The sequence below is a fragment of the Anastrepha ludens genome, chromosome 4 (assembly GCF_028408465.1).
Source record: "Anastrepha ludens isolate Willacy chromosome 4, idAnaLude1.1, whole genome shotgun sequence".
Taxonomy (NCBI): Eukaryota; Metazoa; Arthropoda; class Insecta; order Diptera; family Tephritidae; genus Anastrepha; species Anastrepha ludens.
The window spans coordinates 92685343-92701211 of record NC_071500.1 but is presented as its reverse complement, the minus strand read 5'-3'; the positions used below and the strand labels follow the sequence as shown (position 1 = coordinate 92701211).

General features: G+C 38.7%; 1 protein-coding gene across 1 annotated transcript; it reads left to right on the top strand.

The window, feature by feature from the left end:
- The first annotated feature begins 4367 nt into the window (after positions 1-4367).
- Positions 4368-14707, top strand: LOC128861912 (uncharacterized). The gene is made up of 4 exons (XM_054100290.1): positions 4368-4483; positions 4572-5028; positions 13179-13261; positions 13348-14707. Exons 1-4 carry the CDS (start codon positions 4456-4458, stop codon positions 14568-14570), a joined length of 1791 nt encoding a protein of 596 aa, XP_053956265.1. The 5' UTR covers positions 4368-4455; the 3' UTR covers positions 14571-14707.
- The last annotated feature ends 1162 nt before the right edge of the window (positions 14708-15869 follow it).

Sequence of the window (15869 nt, the reverse complement as noted above, 5' to 3'; positions counted from 1 at the left end):
AGTGATTGTTGTTGTAGACTTAATATAAGGCCTGGGCCATCAACGATGAATAATTTCAAAATAAGTTAGCGCCTAGCAACAAGAAACTATTCTACGGGTATTGGCGCAAACATCACTGTTGGCAGTTGCAACTATTAAAATATTTTGCATACTTGGCTACCGTCAGCATCGTCACTGACAGAGTCAGGGTTCAGACCAAACGAAGAATAAATCTTACCAGCAGTTCATATTTTGGGCTCCAAAGATAAATGAAAATCAAAATCCTCTTCCGACGAACAAAATTCACACTAAAAGTCCCGCATCATTCAGCACAAACCAAGCAAAAATGAGAAGCCGCTTGAAACATGCCAATCAAATAGCATGCGCCAGATATATGGACTTGTCAGCGTGGGTGGCAGGTACCGAAGAAGAAGGGATTTTAACTATATGAGCTTTCCAATAGCACAGACATTGTGAACAGCTTAAAAGTTCAACGACTGCGTTGGCTAGGCGCTGATCAACCGGCGAAAAGATCTACCCACGAGTAGACATTGAAAGCTAGAACGGCCACGAACATAATGAAAGCACTAGGTTAGGTTAGGTTTCGCAGCCGCATCGCACATAGAGACAGCGATGCCACTTAGACCACGAAATGGGTCCGTTGTGAACCGCAGGGACTGGGCTAGAGTTCCCCTTTCATATTGAACCATCCTGAGCTTTTGAGAAAGCGTAAAAGGTTGTTGATACCAAAAAAGGCGTTGAAAAGTTTTCAACTCCTTCTCCTTCCTGCAGCTACAACAGAAATCATGCATGTAAACGTCTAATCTCCTTGCGTGATTTCCTGTGACGACCCATACTAAGGTCCTAATTCGAAGTCTACTCAATTTTATAAAATTCTTAGTTAGACGCAAGGCCGTGGAGAGAGTATTCGGGCTCCGGGGGAAACTTGAGATGCGGGCCCCTTCAAATTTTTTTTATTTATCAAAATGCGTATTACCCTCGAGTCCGGGCCCCTCTGAAAACTCCGGGCCCGGGGGAAACTTGAGATGCGGGCCCCTTCAAATTTTTTTTATTTATCAAAATGCGTATTACCCTCGAGTCCGGGCCCCTCTGAAAACTCCGGGCCCGGGGGAAAAAGTACCCGATCCCCCCGCCCCCCCCCTCGTCGGGCCTGGTTGGACGTAGATTTAGCCTTGGCCTTGGCCATCTCAGGTATTGGCATCCATCTTTGATTTACGGAACTGATTAGTGCGTTCATAACAAGAAGCTTACAAGCACTAATTTCAGATGAGCCTACCTGCTAGTACAGTTTCTGTGACGTAGGTATAATCGCGTCATGCTTTTTCAAAAATCGAAGAAGCCCATTCCCAATCTTCTCTTGTTACATTGGCTGGAGGTTACTTTCGGCAACACAGAGCCACATATGGTATCCTTCTGCACACGCTAGCTTGGGTTGATTGAAGGAATTGTAGGTGATACGTTTATTTTCCTAAATTAACCTTTAAATTAATGAGTCTAAGTTTTTTTGTGAGGCCATTTGAAGTTATTAATCAACATGAACAAACCAGCACCTATTGATGCTCAGGAAGCCAGTTTAATGCCTTCGCCACATTTAAAATGGTTTCTTTGGGTGTTTTTTAAGGAGTTAGGGGTAGTCAGTAGCCCGAAAAAAAATATAATTTACAAAACTTTTTTTTGCTAGTCAATTTCTTTATTCTACAAAAATAAAAACAAAGCAAACATTAGGAAAATTTCAAAAAAAATAATAATAATTGTAAAAGTTCGCTGATTGTGTAGATCCCGTTTCTCCAGAAGTCCCTTGCGGTCATCATCACAAAAACTTGGGGATTCATCTAAAATCAATCGGACAAGAGAAATTAGTTGTATTAATACATAATCTTGTGCCTGATCGAAGCTTTTTTCAAAATCAACAATATAGCGGCCTCAGGAAATATTTTTCAGATTTTCGAGAAAAAAACCGACAATTAAAAAACCGAAATTTTGAAAAAAAATCCTTCGATCAGGCACTAGTTTCATTAATTTTTTCAAAAGCAGTAAACATTTTATTGAAATCTACCAAGCGGCTTTTAAGTTACAGTAACCACCAATCAAAAAACAGAGTTTTGAGAAAACGCATTTAAAGTTTTGCTATCTGCCTATAACTCGAAAAGTATTTGTCGGATTGACTTCAAATTTTCATACAATATTTTTAAGATATTATACTTTAGGAAAATGCAAAAAAAAATTTTGAAAATACTGACTACCCCGAAACCCATAAAAACGTGTAAAACGGAAACGAGAAAATTTTTTTTATTTTTCTTTACTGTTTTTTATTTTTTATTTTATTTTATAAAGGTTTATAAATAACAATAAAATTATTATACAAACTGAAAGTAGTGATGATAATGATTCATTGTTAAAAAACAAAAACAAAATTTTTGGCTACAAGGTTCCTTCAAAAAGTTGTTAGCCTTCACAAAATGGTTTTCCAATAAAAGTTATGTTGCTGGCGACACGAATTCCGGACCTCACAGGTGTTAGAAGTCAAAAGACAAAACGGTTCTTGTTAAGTATGAATGAAATGTCTATGACTGACTATGTGTGAAGTTGCGCCCTCTATTCGCGAACAGATTGGATGCATAAGATTTCTATTAATTCGATTACTCGCCGACATGAAATTGTAGGGTTAATGGTAATGGTAATGGTTTTACGACTTAGGCTAAGGCCTTTATGCACTGCGATCAGATTGATCTATTGCGCCGCCCTCCTGTGGCCTAATTCCTCACACTTGGTGAGCGGAACCTGCATGATCTTGTACTAGATAACCCTATCGTGTTAAAGTGTTTATTACAGGCAAAGGGACCTGCAAGTACTCCACAGAGTAATCTGAGGCCCTTTTTATCTAGGGTCAGAGTAGATTTTGCTCTGTTGGCAATGAAGTTCAAAAACTTTTTGGAGGGATTAAGGCCACTTATGCCATTCCAGTGTTCCCTGAATTTAGTTTTGATTCAATTTTCTGCCCCTTTTTTGGCATAAAAGTCTGCCTTCTCGTGTCCTTCGTGTTCCTCATATCCTGGTACCCAAATCAGTAAGACCTGATTATGAGTGGCCAGTTTGTTGAGTGCATTATTGCACTCTATTAGGGCTTTTGACTTGAATGTGAAGCTATTCAAGGCATTGAGAACCGATTGGCTGTCCGAAAGCATTTTAATTTTTACTTTCTCGAACTCTATTTTGGATATGTTTTCCACTGTTTCCATTATGGCGAAGAGCTCCGCATGGAAAATTGTGGTTTCTGGTTTCCCTAACACTACGTCTATTCCATTTATTCCCAGGGTGGGTATATTTAGAACCCTTTTCATGGTAAATGGGATAATAGTGGTTTTTGGAAGGATGGATTGATAATCTCTCTTTTCTACACCACTCCCAGGTTATATTTAAGGCATCCTGCATTAAGTCTTTAATGGTTCTTTCGTGGTTGCCAATAATTATTAGAGAATTGTCATCTGCATACTCTATTGTTTTATACCTTTATTGTTAGGGGTTTGTACCAAATCATCAGCCAGGATAGACCAGAGCAATGACGATAGTACTTACCCCCTTTGTGGACATCCTTTCGCTGCTGTAACACTTAGGCCCAGAGAGGCTGTGATTATCCTTTGATTTAGCATGTTGCTTACCTATGTATTTAACAATTGCTGGATCGGCTCCCCTATTGGAGAGTGCCAGTTCTATTGCTAAAAACTACTTTTTTCTTCTCACAAAAGGAAACGCTGCAGTAGAAAGTCAAATTGTTTGAAGTCTAATGATTGTATACTTACCGCTATTGACTTTTCACCGCGCCTTCGAGTCATTGAATTGTGAGTATGCACTTGAATTTATTTATATGACCAAAATGTGTCAGAAATGTAAGTACGATTACATTGTATTAAACGAACTGCTGGGCTTGTGTCGGCGACACCTTTTCAAATTTATAAATGGATGTAATAAAAAAGTACGAATTAAAAACTTGTTTCAAATATTTAGGCTCATAACACAAAGAAGAAGTCGCTTAATACGAAAAACTAAATTAAACCAGTTGAACGAAACCTGCGATGCGATCGCAAGCAGCGATTATAGGATTAATTTGGATCAATAAAAAAATAACAGTCTAGACTCGTCATAATGCCTAAATGAATGTGTGTTTATAATTACATTGAAAAAGGTATGCAAATGCAAGCCATAACTCAATAACGCAGATCAGAACAATACAAGGAAGATATGGGGAAAAACAATGGAAGAAGTGAAATTTTATTAATAAGTCGCGCAAAATTATGTTTCGCCAAGTTCGTTATCAATTGCAACAATGGTAAAGTACATTTAATTTTAATCACATCAACTAACCGGAAACGAGCCAAATTTCAGACAAGTCTTGTATATAAAAGGGTCCGTTTTCAGGATAAGAGGCATAACTAAGTCAAACATCTACCGCACAACATGAAGTCGTTTGTGATTTTCGCCGCTGGTGAGTATAGAACAACTAAAGATTTTAGGGATTAAAAAAAAAAGTGTAACCACACTACCTTTTCCATTCCATTCTTCCGTTCTCGCAGCACTCGTATGCGTACAAGCCGTTCATCTGCCAGTGATAGTCTCCCGTTCTTCCGAATCCAGCGAGGAGGAATATAGCGTACTCTTGCCAGCTAAAGGTCAACGTCCTGTCAGCCTACCGGGTGTTGGCGTTGTTAATCAGCCTGTTTTAGAAGCAGTTAAGGTGAAGGTGCCAACCTATGCAAGTCCAGAAACTAAGCAACAACTCATCACGCAAGCCTTAGCTGCACGGGGCCATAGTGCGGCACAACCCTTAGTAGCGGAGAAAACCAACGTGGATCAGGAGCAAGTCTTGGTGGTGCGTGAACGACGTGCAGTGCCTGTTGTTACAACCGCAGCCAATAAAATGGTCTCAACAACTGCAGCTGGCGAGGTTTCAACTAGTAAAGTGACTGAGGTGCCACCAGTTGGAAACGTCACAAAAGCACCCGTCGTGGCCGCAGTTCCTGTTGGTGTTTAGTAAATTAGTGAACGCCATATGTCACATTTAGAAGCACTTTCCATTAAGCAGCAAGAAGGAACAAATTGCATATTTCCAGTTACATGTTTTCTTCGTAATCATTAAGATTTTTAATTTTAATTGCAAATTTTGAAAAACTTTTTCAAACATTTCGCATTTGCTCCGAAAATTCAAATTTACACATTTTTCTGATACTGTGCGCTATCGCGTAAATCGCAATAAAAACTGCCAAAAAATTCTATAAAAAGTATATGATTTTTATTACAGTGCTTTCCATTTTGCTTAGAAACCTTATGGCCAGTTCTTTTCAAGGGTGAAAAACTTAAAATTAAAGTTAAGAACTTTCAATTTAAGTGAATTCGCGCATGTCTTTGTTTACTTTTCTACGAGTTCCACGTTCCAGGAGTATTCGTTTTCGTTGCTTCAATACAATTAATTAATTTCATGGTAAACAATTTTCAAATCCTGAACTTATAACGATATATTTTAGCGGAGTACATTCTCAAGATTGCCTTCTTTTTACGATGCTCAGAATCGCTTAAGTGATTTGGCCAACAATCTCAACAAAGCGTGCCAGTTGTTTCATTTTCGCGCTAACCAACGTCAATTATGGACATCAAGGGAATCCAAGTCCTTCCTCTACTTCATCGGAGGTGCGCTTCCTCTTTTTCTGCCTTCACGAGCTGGTATTGCATCGAACTCTGAAAGTATTGAAGTATTTGTATAAATTTGTAAGAGAAGATCTAGCGAATATAGCCGCTGGATCGTTCTTCCACAAAGCTGTGTGAGGCTCATTCTCCCAAGCTCTGCAATATTTGCTGTTGCCAATGCGCAAAAGTCCATAAACCTTCAGTTGCATCTCTGAAACACTCTAAGTGGCGCCTTCTTGGATGCTGTCAACATCACAACCGTATTATATAACCAGATGGTAAGCGTCACTTTACTGGAAATACCCAGATTTTTATCGATGCTAGGACGTCACTTCAGCCGTATTCGCCAAACCTATGCTGGTACAATACCAACAACGTGATCATGATGAGGGATTAATGGAGTGCGGAATTTGTTCCCCGAGAGAAGTCGTTATTTCTATATGGTACTTAGTCCAAGGTAGAACCGCTCGAATTCAAGGTAGCTTCAGCCAGTTGGAGAAGCTCAGCATTCGAATTCTAGTCGGGGACTGTCTGCAAAGGAATTGCATCAATCCACTCTTGAGTTGAATGGCAGTCAAAAACTGTCTTCGGTTGCGTGAAATATTGCAGATGGACTCAACTTTTACACATTTTTTCAGGTAGTCCAAATAGAATTCTATATATTATGTAATAAAAATAAATATACTATATAATAAAATTAATAAAACTTAATTCCTTTTGGTATCTTTTTGGTATTTCTTTATTATAAAGAACAAACACTTCTATTATTTATTGACTACACTTTTCTTCAAGGGTTATTCACGATTTTCGGCTCTATTACATACATGTCTTGGAGCATTGCCTATTGGACTATTCGCACAACATTAGCCTTTAATGAAATCCTGCAAAAAAGTATTAAGAGGTCAATTGTCTTAACCCTTTGGGGACGCGTGTCGGCATATAGCCTCCCAAATTATTTCGTAGCTGCAAAGATCGCGACGCCTGCCGTTCTGAGCAATAAGATACGCATACGTATAGTAAAAGAGTCACGTTTTCATTCAAAGACATTAGGGCCATTAGTGATGAAGTCTTATCTTCCTTAAAATGTAAATTTGCGATGTGAAACGACGGTAGAATCAGAACGAATTTCAGTTCTTCGATTCAGTCTCTCAGTGTCACTGCCTTTTCTGGCAGCAGGCTTTTTATATATTTTATATTTTATCCTACGCACGATGGCTAAGCGATCTAGAGATGGTAAGTTATATAGCGACAGTTCTGATGAATATTATATTGAATCTGAAAAGACGGAAGATGACGTCATTACTTCGTCAAGTGGAAGTGAAATCCGTGCAATAAGGAATCCACTCAGGCATTTCAACATTAGCAGTGATACCAATTTGTTTATATTTATTTTTTGATTTTATGAAAAAATTTTCTTGTGTTAAATGAAGCCTTAGTTTTTATAACGTTCAACGTATTTATTTTCTTTACTGCGCACTCCAATACCTCTCGTCATCAGCGACGACCGGTTCCGTCCCCAAAGGGTTAAAAGCCATGCAACACTGTGCACTATTTCCATGAAACTGAAGATCGCCCAAATTCATATCTTCAGTTAAGCCTAAGAAAAACCTGTAATTATAGGTCAGGAACCGAAATGGTTACCGGACGAATTTTTGACGAAAAAAGAACACTATAATGATGTAATTTCTGCAATCCGTTGGTGTCGCAACAAGGGGTTTCCTATCACCAGGTTTAATTTCTCAAAACGTTGCTTCCAGAAAATTTAAAAATTCAGAGGAAAGGTTTTCGGTAATAACGAGGAGACAACGTCGAAGATGTAAAATTAATAAGCGGCTTCAGAGATATTTTTGAAGTTAAATGTGTATTAATGGCAATTATTTTGAAGAATTTAAGAAGTGAAAAGTTAAAGCTTCGCTAAAGATGGCGTAATGAAGGCACCTGCAAAATCGCCCGTCAACTGTGGCCGACTCTCAATGCTAAACGCACAGAAACTCTGCTAAGCCAAAATATACACATTCTTAGCACACTGATTTCAGTCATAACGGGGCACTGCCTAATAGGATAGGTGTACAAACACATGACTTCTGTGGATCTTCTCTAGATGAGGACGAGGAAGAGACAATCTCGCACCTACTGCGCCACTGTCCTGCTGCATCCAGACATTGGTTTACTATTCTAAGTAAGCAATTTTTTAATGAGTTGGATGATCTCAGTTCTGCAGTAATCAGAGATATTCTAAAATTTTTGAAAAGCACAAACTGGTTTTAGGAGAGATAGGGACAAGCTCCCCACGCGGCATCACAATGGGCTATAAGCCTGATTGTGTCTCACAGGACAACCGCTTCAACCTAAGCTAACCTAAAGTTAAGCGTATGGTCAAGCCGATTGAGAAAAAAAGTGAGATACGAGTATATGCGTATAAACTACCGTATTTTATCAACAAAACTCTAAACTTACATGAAATAACTTATTTAACTTCCTAGTTGTGTTTTTTTAAGGTTAGTTATAAAATCATTATTGCCTTAACGTATTGTCTCCTATAAATCATTCTTGCTTTTCGACCTCGGCGGTAATTGTTTGTGATCACAAATATATACATACATGCATTTACAAAAATATTCATTTTTTGAGACACTAAATTGGCTTCATAACAATAAGTAAAAAGGGGATGATTAAAATTTAAAATTACGACCCTGCTTTCGAAGTAGTACGCATGGCCCAAAAGCCAGCTAGCACCAATCGTTTAATGTGAAACCACTTATTTCGAATGCAGTACCTCTTTCGCTTTAAGGTTGTTTTTTGCATCGAGAGAAAGAGATTACAACTGAGAATATAATTGTTGAGAAACTTCACATGAAACTTGGAAAAAAACGTCCCTGAAACTATTAATTAATTGCGATAATTGATTTCAAGGAGACGGTTGGCAATGCCTATTTTCTGTATATTTAACCTTTACCTCGTAATATATTCATGAAATGAAATCGTTAATGTCCTCCACTTTTCTATATAATTTAGAATTGAGTGAAGTGCCATCTGATACACGGTTTTCTTAACCGACTTCTAAGAGAAAATCTGCAAATACGCATTAGATGGGATTTCCCTTTCGAGACCTTAAAGTTAAGTGGTAACGACACACATAAATCATTTTTATCAAAGTTTTTTTTTCTTTTTTTGAACATATTTTGATGCCCATATCCTAACTTTTGAACGAAGTTCGTTATTAATTAAATATTTTTATTTAAAATTAGCTGGCAGCGCCGTTTAAAAATATTTTTGGATTGAAGCTATCTTTACTCATATTTTGTTTTTTGGAATTAATATATTTTTCTAGTCAATTTCTTTATATATAGAAAAATGTGTGGCAACACCAGCTAAAATAATTTTTTATTACACCTACTTTAAACAATTTTCACCTAATATTCTTAATTAAGTATCCAAATTAAATCTGTGAAAAATTGACGTCTTTGCAATAAAAATCATGTGGCAGTACTGTATGAAAATATGTTTCTATTAAACCTTAGGTTAGGTTATGTTGGTATGGTTGTCCAGGGAGTGAGCACACCTGGACGAAGAAAGATTCGTCCTTTGTGATACCATTGTGAAGGAGGTGAGGTGAAAGGGAAAGACCGATAGGATGCAGGGAGAGGGCGAGGAGAGGTGGTATTAAACCTTATTTAAACACACTCCATTTCATACCTGTGTCTTGGAATAGGTTAGGTTAAACTGGTTGATTAGCAGTTACGCGTAAACCGGTTGTGTCCAATACGATGCCAGGTGGAGTTCATTAGTTACGCTTTTAAAAATAGTCCAGCTTGTTTCCATTGCGAATTTAAGAAAATATTTTGAAACTACTGCTGAGATATCTTCCCAGCCCTCAAACTGTGGTGTGCCCAGATATTTTAAGCGCGTTTTGAATAACGCAGGATGTACTGGACATTTTCCCTTGAGCCATGTTCCCTACATTTCCTACATTCGTTGCTGTCCGAGATTCCTTTCATATAAACATGCGCTGGTACTGGGTTATGTCCCGTCAGCACGCCTATCATAGTTTTACAATCTCTTCGACTTAGTGATAGTATGAATCGAGTACGACTGTGATCGTCATGTTTACACATAATCTTTGCATTCCTGTAAGTGTAGTTAAGTTATTTGTATAGTATTCGTATTGTCCTTTTAATTTCGTTGACAAAATCCGAGGATAGAGAGACTCCGTTTTCCGCTATATCGTATGTTCCCTTCAATGCCCTTATGGCCTGGCACCCAATAGATGTGAAGCTTACAATTCGCTGCCAACCTTTCTAGTGTCTCTCTGCTCTGAAGAATGATCTTGGACGTTATACTAAACGGCGTAATAGTATCAACGGCTAGTAGTATTATAAGCTAGGTATGCTGCCTTTCCAAGTTTATACGACTTCCTTACGTCAAATTCTGGACTATATATCCCCGCGCCTAATCTCTATTTTAGAACCGTACATATAAAAGTTAAGTGCATTGCGTTTTCGAGCTAAATCCCTTACGCCATCCTTCTTTTTCCATAGCAATCTGAACCTACGTCTTAATATTCAAGTGAAATTTGTGACAAGGTGCTATTTTTGCAATACCTTAAAAGATATGTTTTTCAAATAGATTTTTTTTTACTCCTTGATATCTCGATATTTATCACTAGACGTTGATTACTTGGTAAGAGCTATAATACTTATTTTTGTCTATGCTTTGACAAACTACTTATTTTAACACAAACATGTAGCATCTGCATACAAGCATCTACAACCCATAAGCGAACCCTAGATCATCAATAAATATCGTGATATTTAAATCGCAATACTCCATCGTGATATTTTTTGACCTTGTTGAGTGAAATATTCAAATTGAAAGTAATCCGAATCGCATAATATTTTAACATTTTTAAGTATCGGTCACGATTCAAAACTTTGGATGCACAGTGTGGTATTGACTGCTAAGTTCCAGCACTTTACCAGTGGCGCTGCCAGAGGTACGCAGTATGAGAAATTCAATTTGTATAGGAGATGCCACACACTTATTTGTCTAATCGAGACAAAAGCTATGCTTTACTTCAAGTTAACAGCAGTAAAATCGTAACAGCAAACAAAATCACTCGCACATATAAAATATTGGTAGGGACTGCTGATTTTTCAGGGAGAAGCCAACACATTGGCACAAGAAATAAATTTAACTTCTTCTAGATTTACGGGAAGAACAACTGCCGCAGCTTCGAAAAAAAAGTACAAATTTGGCAGTTGGTTATCAAATGTCGCGTTGGCCTGACTAGGTAAACTGGTGGATTAACGAACTTGATTTAAACGCGATAATGTTTATATGTAAACGTACTTCTGGGCTCGTTATTTAACTGGCAAATCTCGCATAATTGTTTTCTTCACCTCTATAATTATCTGTAAAGGACGAAATTGAGTAAATGAAACTAAATGAAAGGAAAGTTGGGAGTAAATTGATTTCAGTTGCAGTCAGCATAAAGAGCTCTATCGAGTTCCATTTTTTATATATGTCATTGCAAGCGGCGTATTCTTTACGCATGTCAAAATAAATTTTACACAGTGTTGACAAGGCAATTACCTTAAATCAAATATTTGCACGAAGTGCTACCAAATAAAAGGATCAAAAGTACAATACGAGTACAACACAAAAATAAACATAATATCAAATCAAACTGAGATGACGGGCAGTGGTTATTATTTCCAATGACAAACAGATGGAGAACAAGAGCAGAAGAACAAAGTAATTCAAATAAATTATTGAAATTAAGTAAACACGCATGCTTATTTAAATATACACACATACATGCATAATTAAAAATATATTTAATCGATCTTTACTAAGGAATTGAACTGTTGGGAGTGAATGCAACACTAAATGAAACGGGCTGCTTGTGACGACAATTGGAAGTGCACACATACACGCACACTGCAAGTACATACATACTAAAGATGTAATTTTTAAATTGTTTCGATCCCGGGATTTTCGGGATCACGATACTGGAATACCGAAATTCGGGATAGCTCTCGGGATTTTGGTATTAAGTATTTTGCAACAACTTAACCCGAAAAATTTAATCGATATTATTTGAGAAGCTCTCTTGCCATAAAATAAATTAAAAATAAATGGGTTTTAAACAGTTTTTTATTTAAAGGCCGAATTAAAAGGGCCATAAATTTAGTTTGGAAAATTACTTTTATTCAATTCGAAGTAAAAAATGTGTGAATATACCACGAAATTAGTAATCAATTTACTTTTGCTCAATATGAACACCTTTTGCCGTAGCTATGGCCTTGATATGGCCCAGAAACGGATCGCAAGCTGCCCGAATTTGGCTTGCAGGTATTTGGGCCCGCTCGCGAATAATGGCTGTTTTCAGCGCCCCGAGACTCGTGAATCTTTTAGTTCGGGCCTTGTTTTCCAAAATGACCCAAAGAGAATAATCCATCGGATTCGCGTCTGGTGAATTTGGGAGCTATTGTGTGGACGTTATGAAGTTGGGAACGTTATTTTTTCGCCTCCCTCGGCTCACTCGAGTTTTGTGAGACGGTGCTGAGTCCGGTTGAAACGTCCATGTTCTGTCGGCTACAAAGCAATCTCCAGAATACTTTCCCGATAATATTTCGGATTTACCTTTACGCTAGGCTCGATGGAAACGATTGGAGAGCGTCCATTTGCGGTTACAGCGGCCCAAACCATTACTTGTGGCGGGTACTGCCTCCTGGTGATCTCGTATTAACGGTCGGTCAAATAAACCCGATCGTTTTGGGAGTTTACGAATTGCTCAATTTGAAAAATTTTCTCGTCAGAAAACACAATGTTCGGAAATTGACCGTTTTCGGCGAAGCGAAGCAACTCCTTCGCTCCCTGAAGTCTGACTTGTTGCTGCTTTGGTATGAGATCATGCGCCGTTTGTTACTTGTAAGACTTGAATCTGAGATTTGATTTGATTTTTCAGTATGCGGCGGATACTACGGTCAGATATTTTTAGTTTTTTCGCCATTTGATTGGCACTTCGTCGGGGATTTCGCTCAAGTCGCTTCTTCACTTTTTGAACCATTTCACGTGACGTTGCAGTCTTTTGATTACCACTTCCATGACATTTCGCGATGCTACCAGTTTCAGTGTAACGAGTAATGCTGCGATAAACAAAAACTTTATTCACTTTAAGTTGCTCGACCTCACTAACAATCGTTGGTTGTGATTTTCCAGCCGTTTGAAATCCATTACTGATTTTCTTTTTTCGCGTTTACTCTCAGCAAAATGCTTCCGCGCGCTTGTAAACAATACTCTGGACTATCATTTCTGCCGCGCATCAGCTGCGCTGGCGGGTCTTAAAATAAACTGAAATCCCGTGGTCACGAGATTGACATCCCTCACTTATAAGTAAGTATTTGTGTAAACCGCAAAAAAAGTTAAATATAAATTTGTTTGCCTAAATCAGTTACATGACTCAGTGGATTTTAAATTAAAATTATATAAAACAGTGCATTTGAATGGAATCACAAACACTTCAGTACGAAACATACTGAGGAAAGGAACATGAGGGTGCTAGTGATATTTACCGCAGGTAAGTCTGATACAGGATATTCATATGAAATTTTGAAACTAACCGTATTTCACTTTCTATACACCTCCTCCTTTCGCCGTGCGCAGCGCTGCTATGCGTCCAAGCAGTTAGAGTGCCGTATATCATATCAGAATCCAGCGAGGAGGACTACCACATACTCTTGCCGCCTAATAAGAAAGGACAAGTGAATTTGGGTATAGTTAATCATCCCGTTATACAGGCGGTTAAAGTGAAAGTGCCACGCTATCCAGATCCTTTACTTAAACAACAAATTATCGAAGAGTTTCTAGCCGCTCAAGGATTGGATCCGAAAGGTTTTGCCGGTCAAAACTTAGACGCTAAGGAAATTAAGGCGAAAAATGTTGCTGCAGATAATTTGAATGCACGTAACTTCAATTTAGAAAACTTATACAATCTAGGTTTGGACCTGCAGTACGCAAATGCGCCGCGAAATGTAGCCACACAACCTACCGAGCAAAAGTCTACTAAAACCGCTAACGAGCCATTTTTGCTATATGCGCTCGCGCCGGTGCGCAATCGACGTCAAATTGCGGTAGGAAGCAGCACCACATCACCCTTAGATACCACAACAGTACCTGATGTAATCGAGACAAGTACAATTACTGAGTTACCAGCGATGGAGGGCGTTACAGAAATGCTGGACGCCGTATCGTCGGTAAGCAGCACTGAATCACCGATCATAACGACTTTACCACCACCAGCACCAGTAGCCACTACTGAAGCCGTGCCCTTTATCCCACTTTTTGGTTTCGGTTCTTTATTGCCAGCTGAAGTCTCACGCGTAGCCTTCGTGCCAAGAATTCCTATGGTCACGCCATCAACCAGCACTACTGAGGGACCAGTACCAACAATAGTCGCCCACAATCGTTTCGCACGCGCGGTGCCCTCCAATATCCAAGATCATACGCAGTTAACCAAAGCAACACCTGTGCCACCGGTGCCTCAAATGGATTTACGTGGTCCGAAAATGTCTGATTTGGCACGTTCGCGTAAATTGCGTGCTGCTGCTGACGTGGCTGTTGAGACACCACCAGCACCCGTGGATGGCGCAGTGGTTGCTGAGCAGAAGGAGACAACTGAACCGAATTGCGATATTGAGTGCACCAAATTTGATTTGAATCCCGTTTGTGCTTTTAATGGCGAGTGTTACCACGGATTCGCCAATCAATGCGTTATGGATACATTCCTGTGCAAACGTCCAGATTTGGGTTTCAAGGCAACGCCGAGAGAACGATGCACGATGCATTGGCTCAAGCCTTGTAATGCGGAGCAGCTGAAAATGGAATAGTGGGTGGGTAGCTGGACTTAAGAAATTTGTCGACTTACTCACAATATTTCACTATTAAATGTATTTTGTAAATAGTTAAACTTTTTGATGAATAAAAGAATCCTTGGAATCTCTTAATTGAGAAAGGTTAAATCGCAGTATTTGTATACGACTGTAAGCTAGCTTGCCATTGAACAAAGTATTTTTTAAATATCGCCCCTGACTTTAAAATTTACTACAACGCGGCTCGTAGTGGATCTAACTCGTAGTGACTCAGAATTTATCCTTGTTAAGAGAATAAAGAAAGAAATAATAAATAAATTCAGAGGTCACGTCGGAATGCAGCGATGAAACAAGAACGCTATGTGGCCTGGACAAAGAATGGCACAGTCTTAATGAGCCCTCCATACTATATATAATAGAGTGAGTTACTTGTTGTGAGGTATCAAATGATCCGAGTTACTGAGCAATTTATCGTTGAATTACAAAAGTGTGCAGATCAATTCAATGATTTCCAATATTTCATATCAGAAAAGCTTGGCATCTGAAACAAACTTTTATTGAATACATAAACTATTTAGCTTATAGATTATTTCTCAGCGCTCATAGATGAATTGCGAATCAAATTAGATTGAATTTGAATTTGAATTTGAAAAGGTCGAGCCAAGGAGCACCAGGAGATTTGGTGGATCCTAAAACACTCAGGCTGAAGAGCCCTTTGTATTTAAAGCTCTGGAAAGGGGGTAGATAGTCAAGGAGGGAAGGAGAAAAGTATTAGAGAGAGATATAGGAAAGAATAGAGACAGAGATAGAGATAGTTAGTCCTGTGAGAATTTCTCAGATTCTTTGGCAAATCTGTAAATATCCTCCAGTTTTAGAGAACGAATATTACTCATTCTCATGACATCGGAACCCAATACTCGTAGCCTTGCCCTAGCAAAGGCAAGACACTCACAGAGAAAGTGATCAGTGCTATCCGCCTCCTCTAAGCATGACAGGCATACCGGGTTCTCGATGATTCCAATGGTGGTAATATGCTGACCCCATGGGTTGTGTCCTGTAATGATGCCGACCATCAACCGAATATCTTTCCTTCTAAGTTTTAGTACAAAGTTTGACAGTTGTCTGCAGTTCTGCAGCGTTCCAGACCGGACCATAGATCTTTATGTAGATTGCCTACATAATCGCTGATCCAATTCTTGATTCCTGCGGGACTGATTCCGATTATTGGCTCTGGCCCCTGTGGGGGCCCGGATAAAATTAGATTAGAAATCCCACTTATTATCGGCGTAGTGCAACACTATTACTATTGTTATTAAT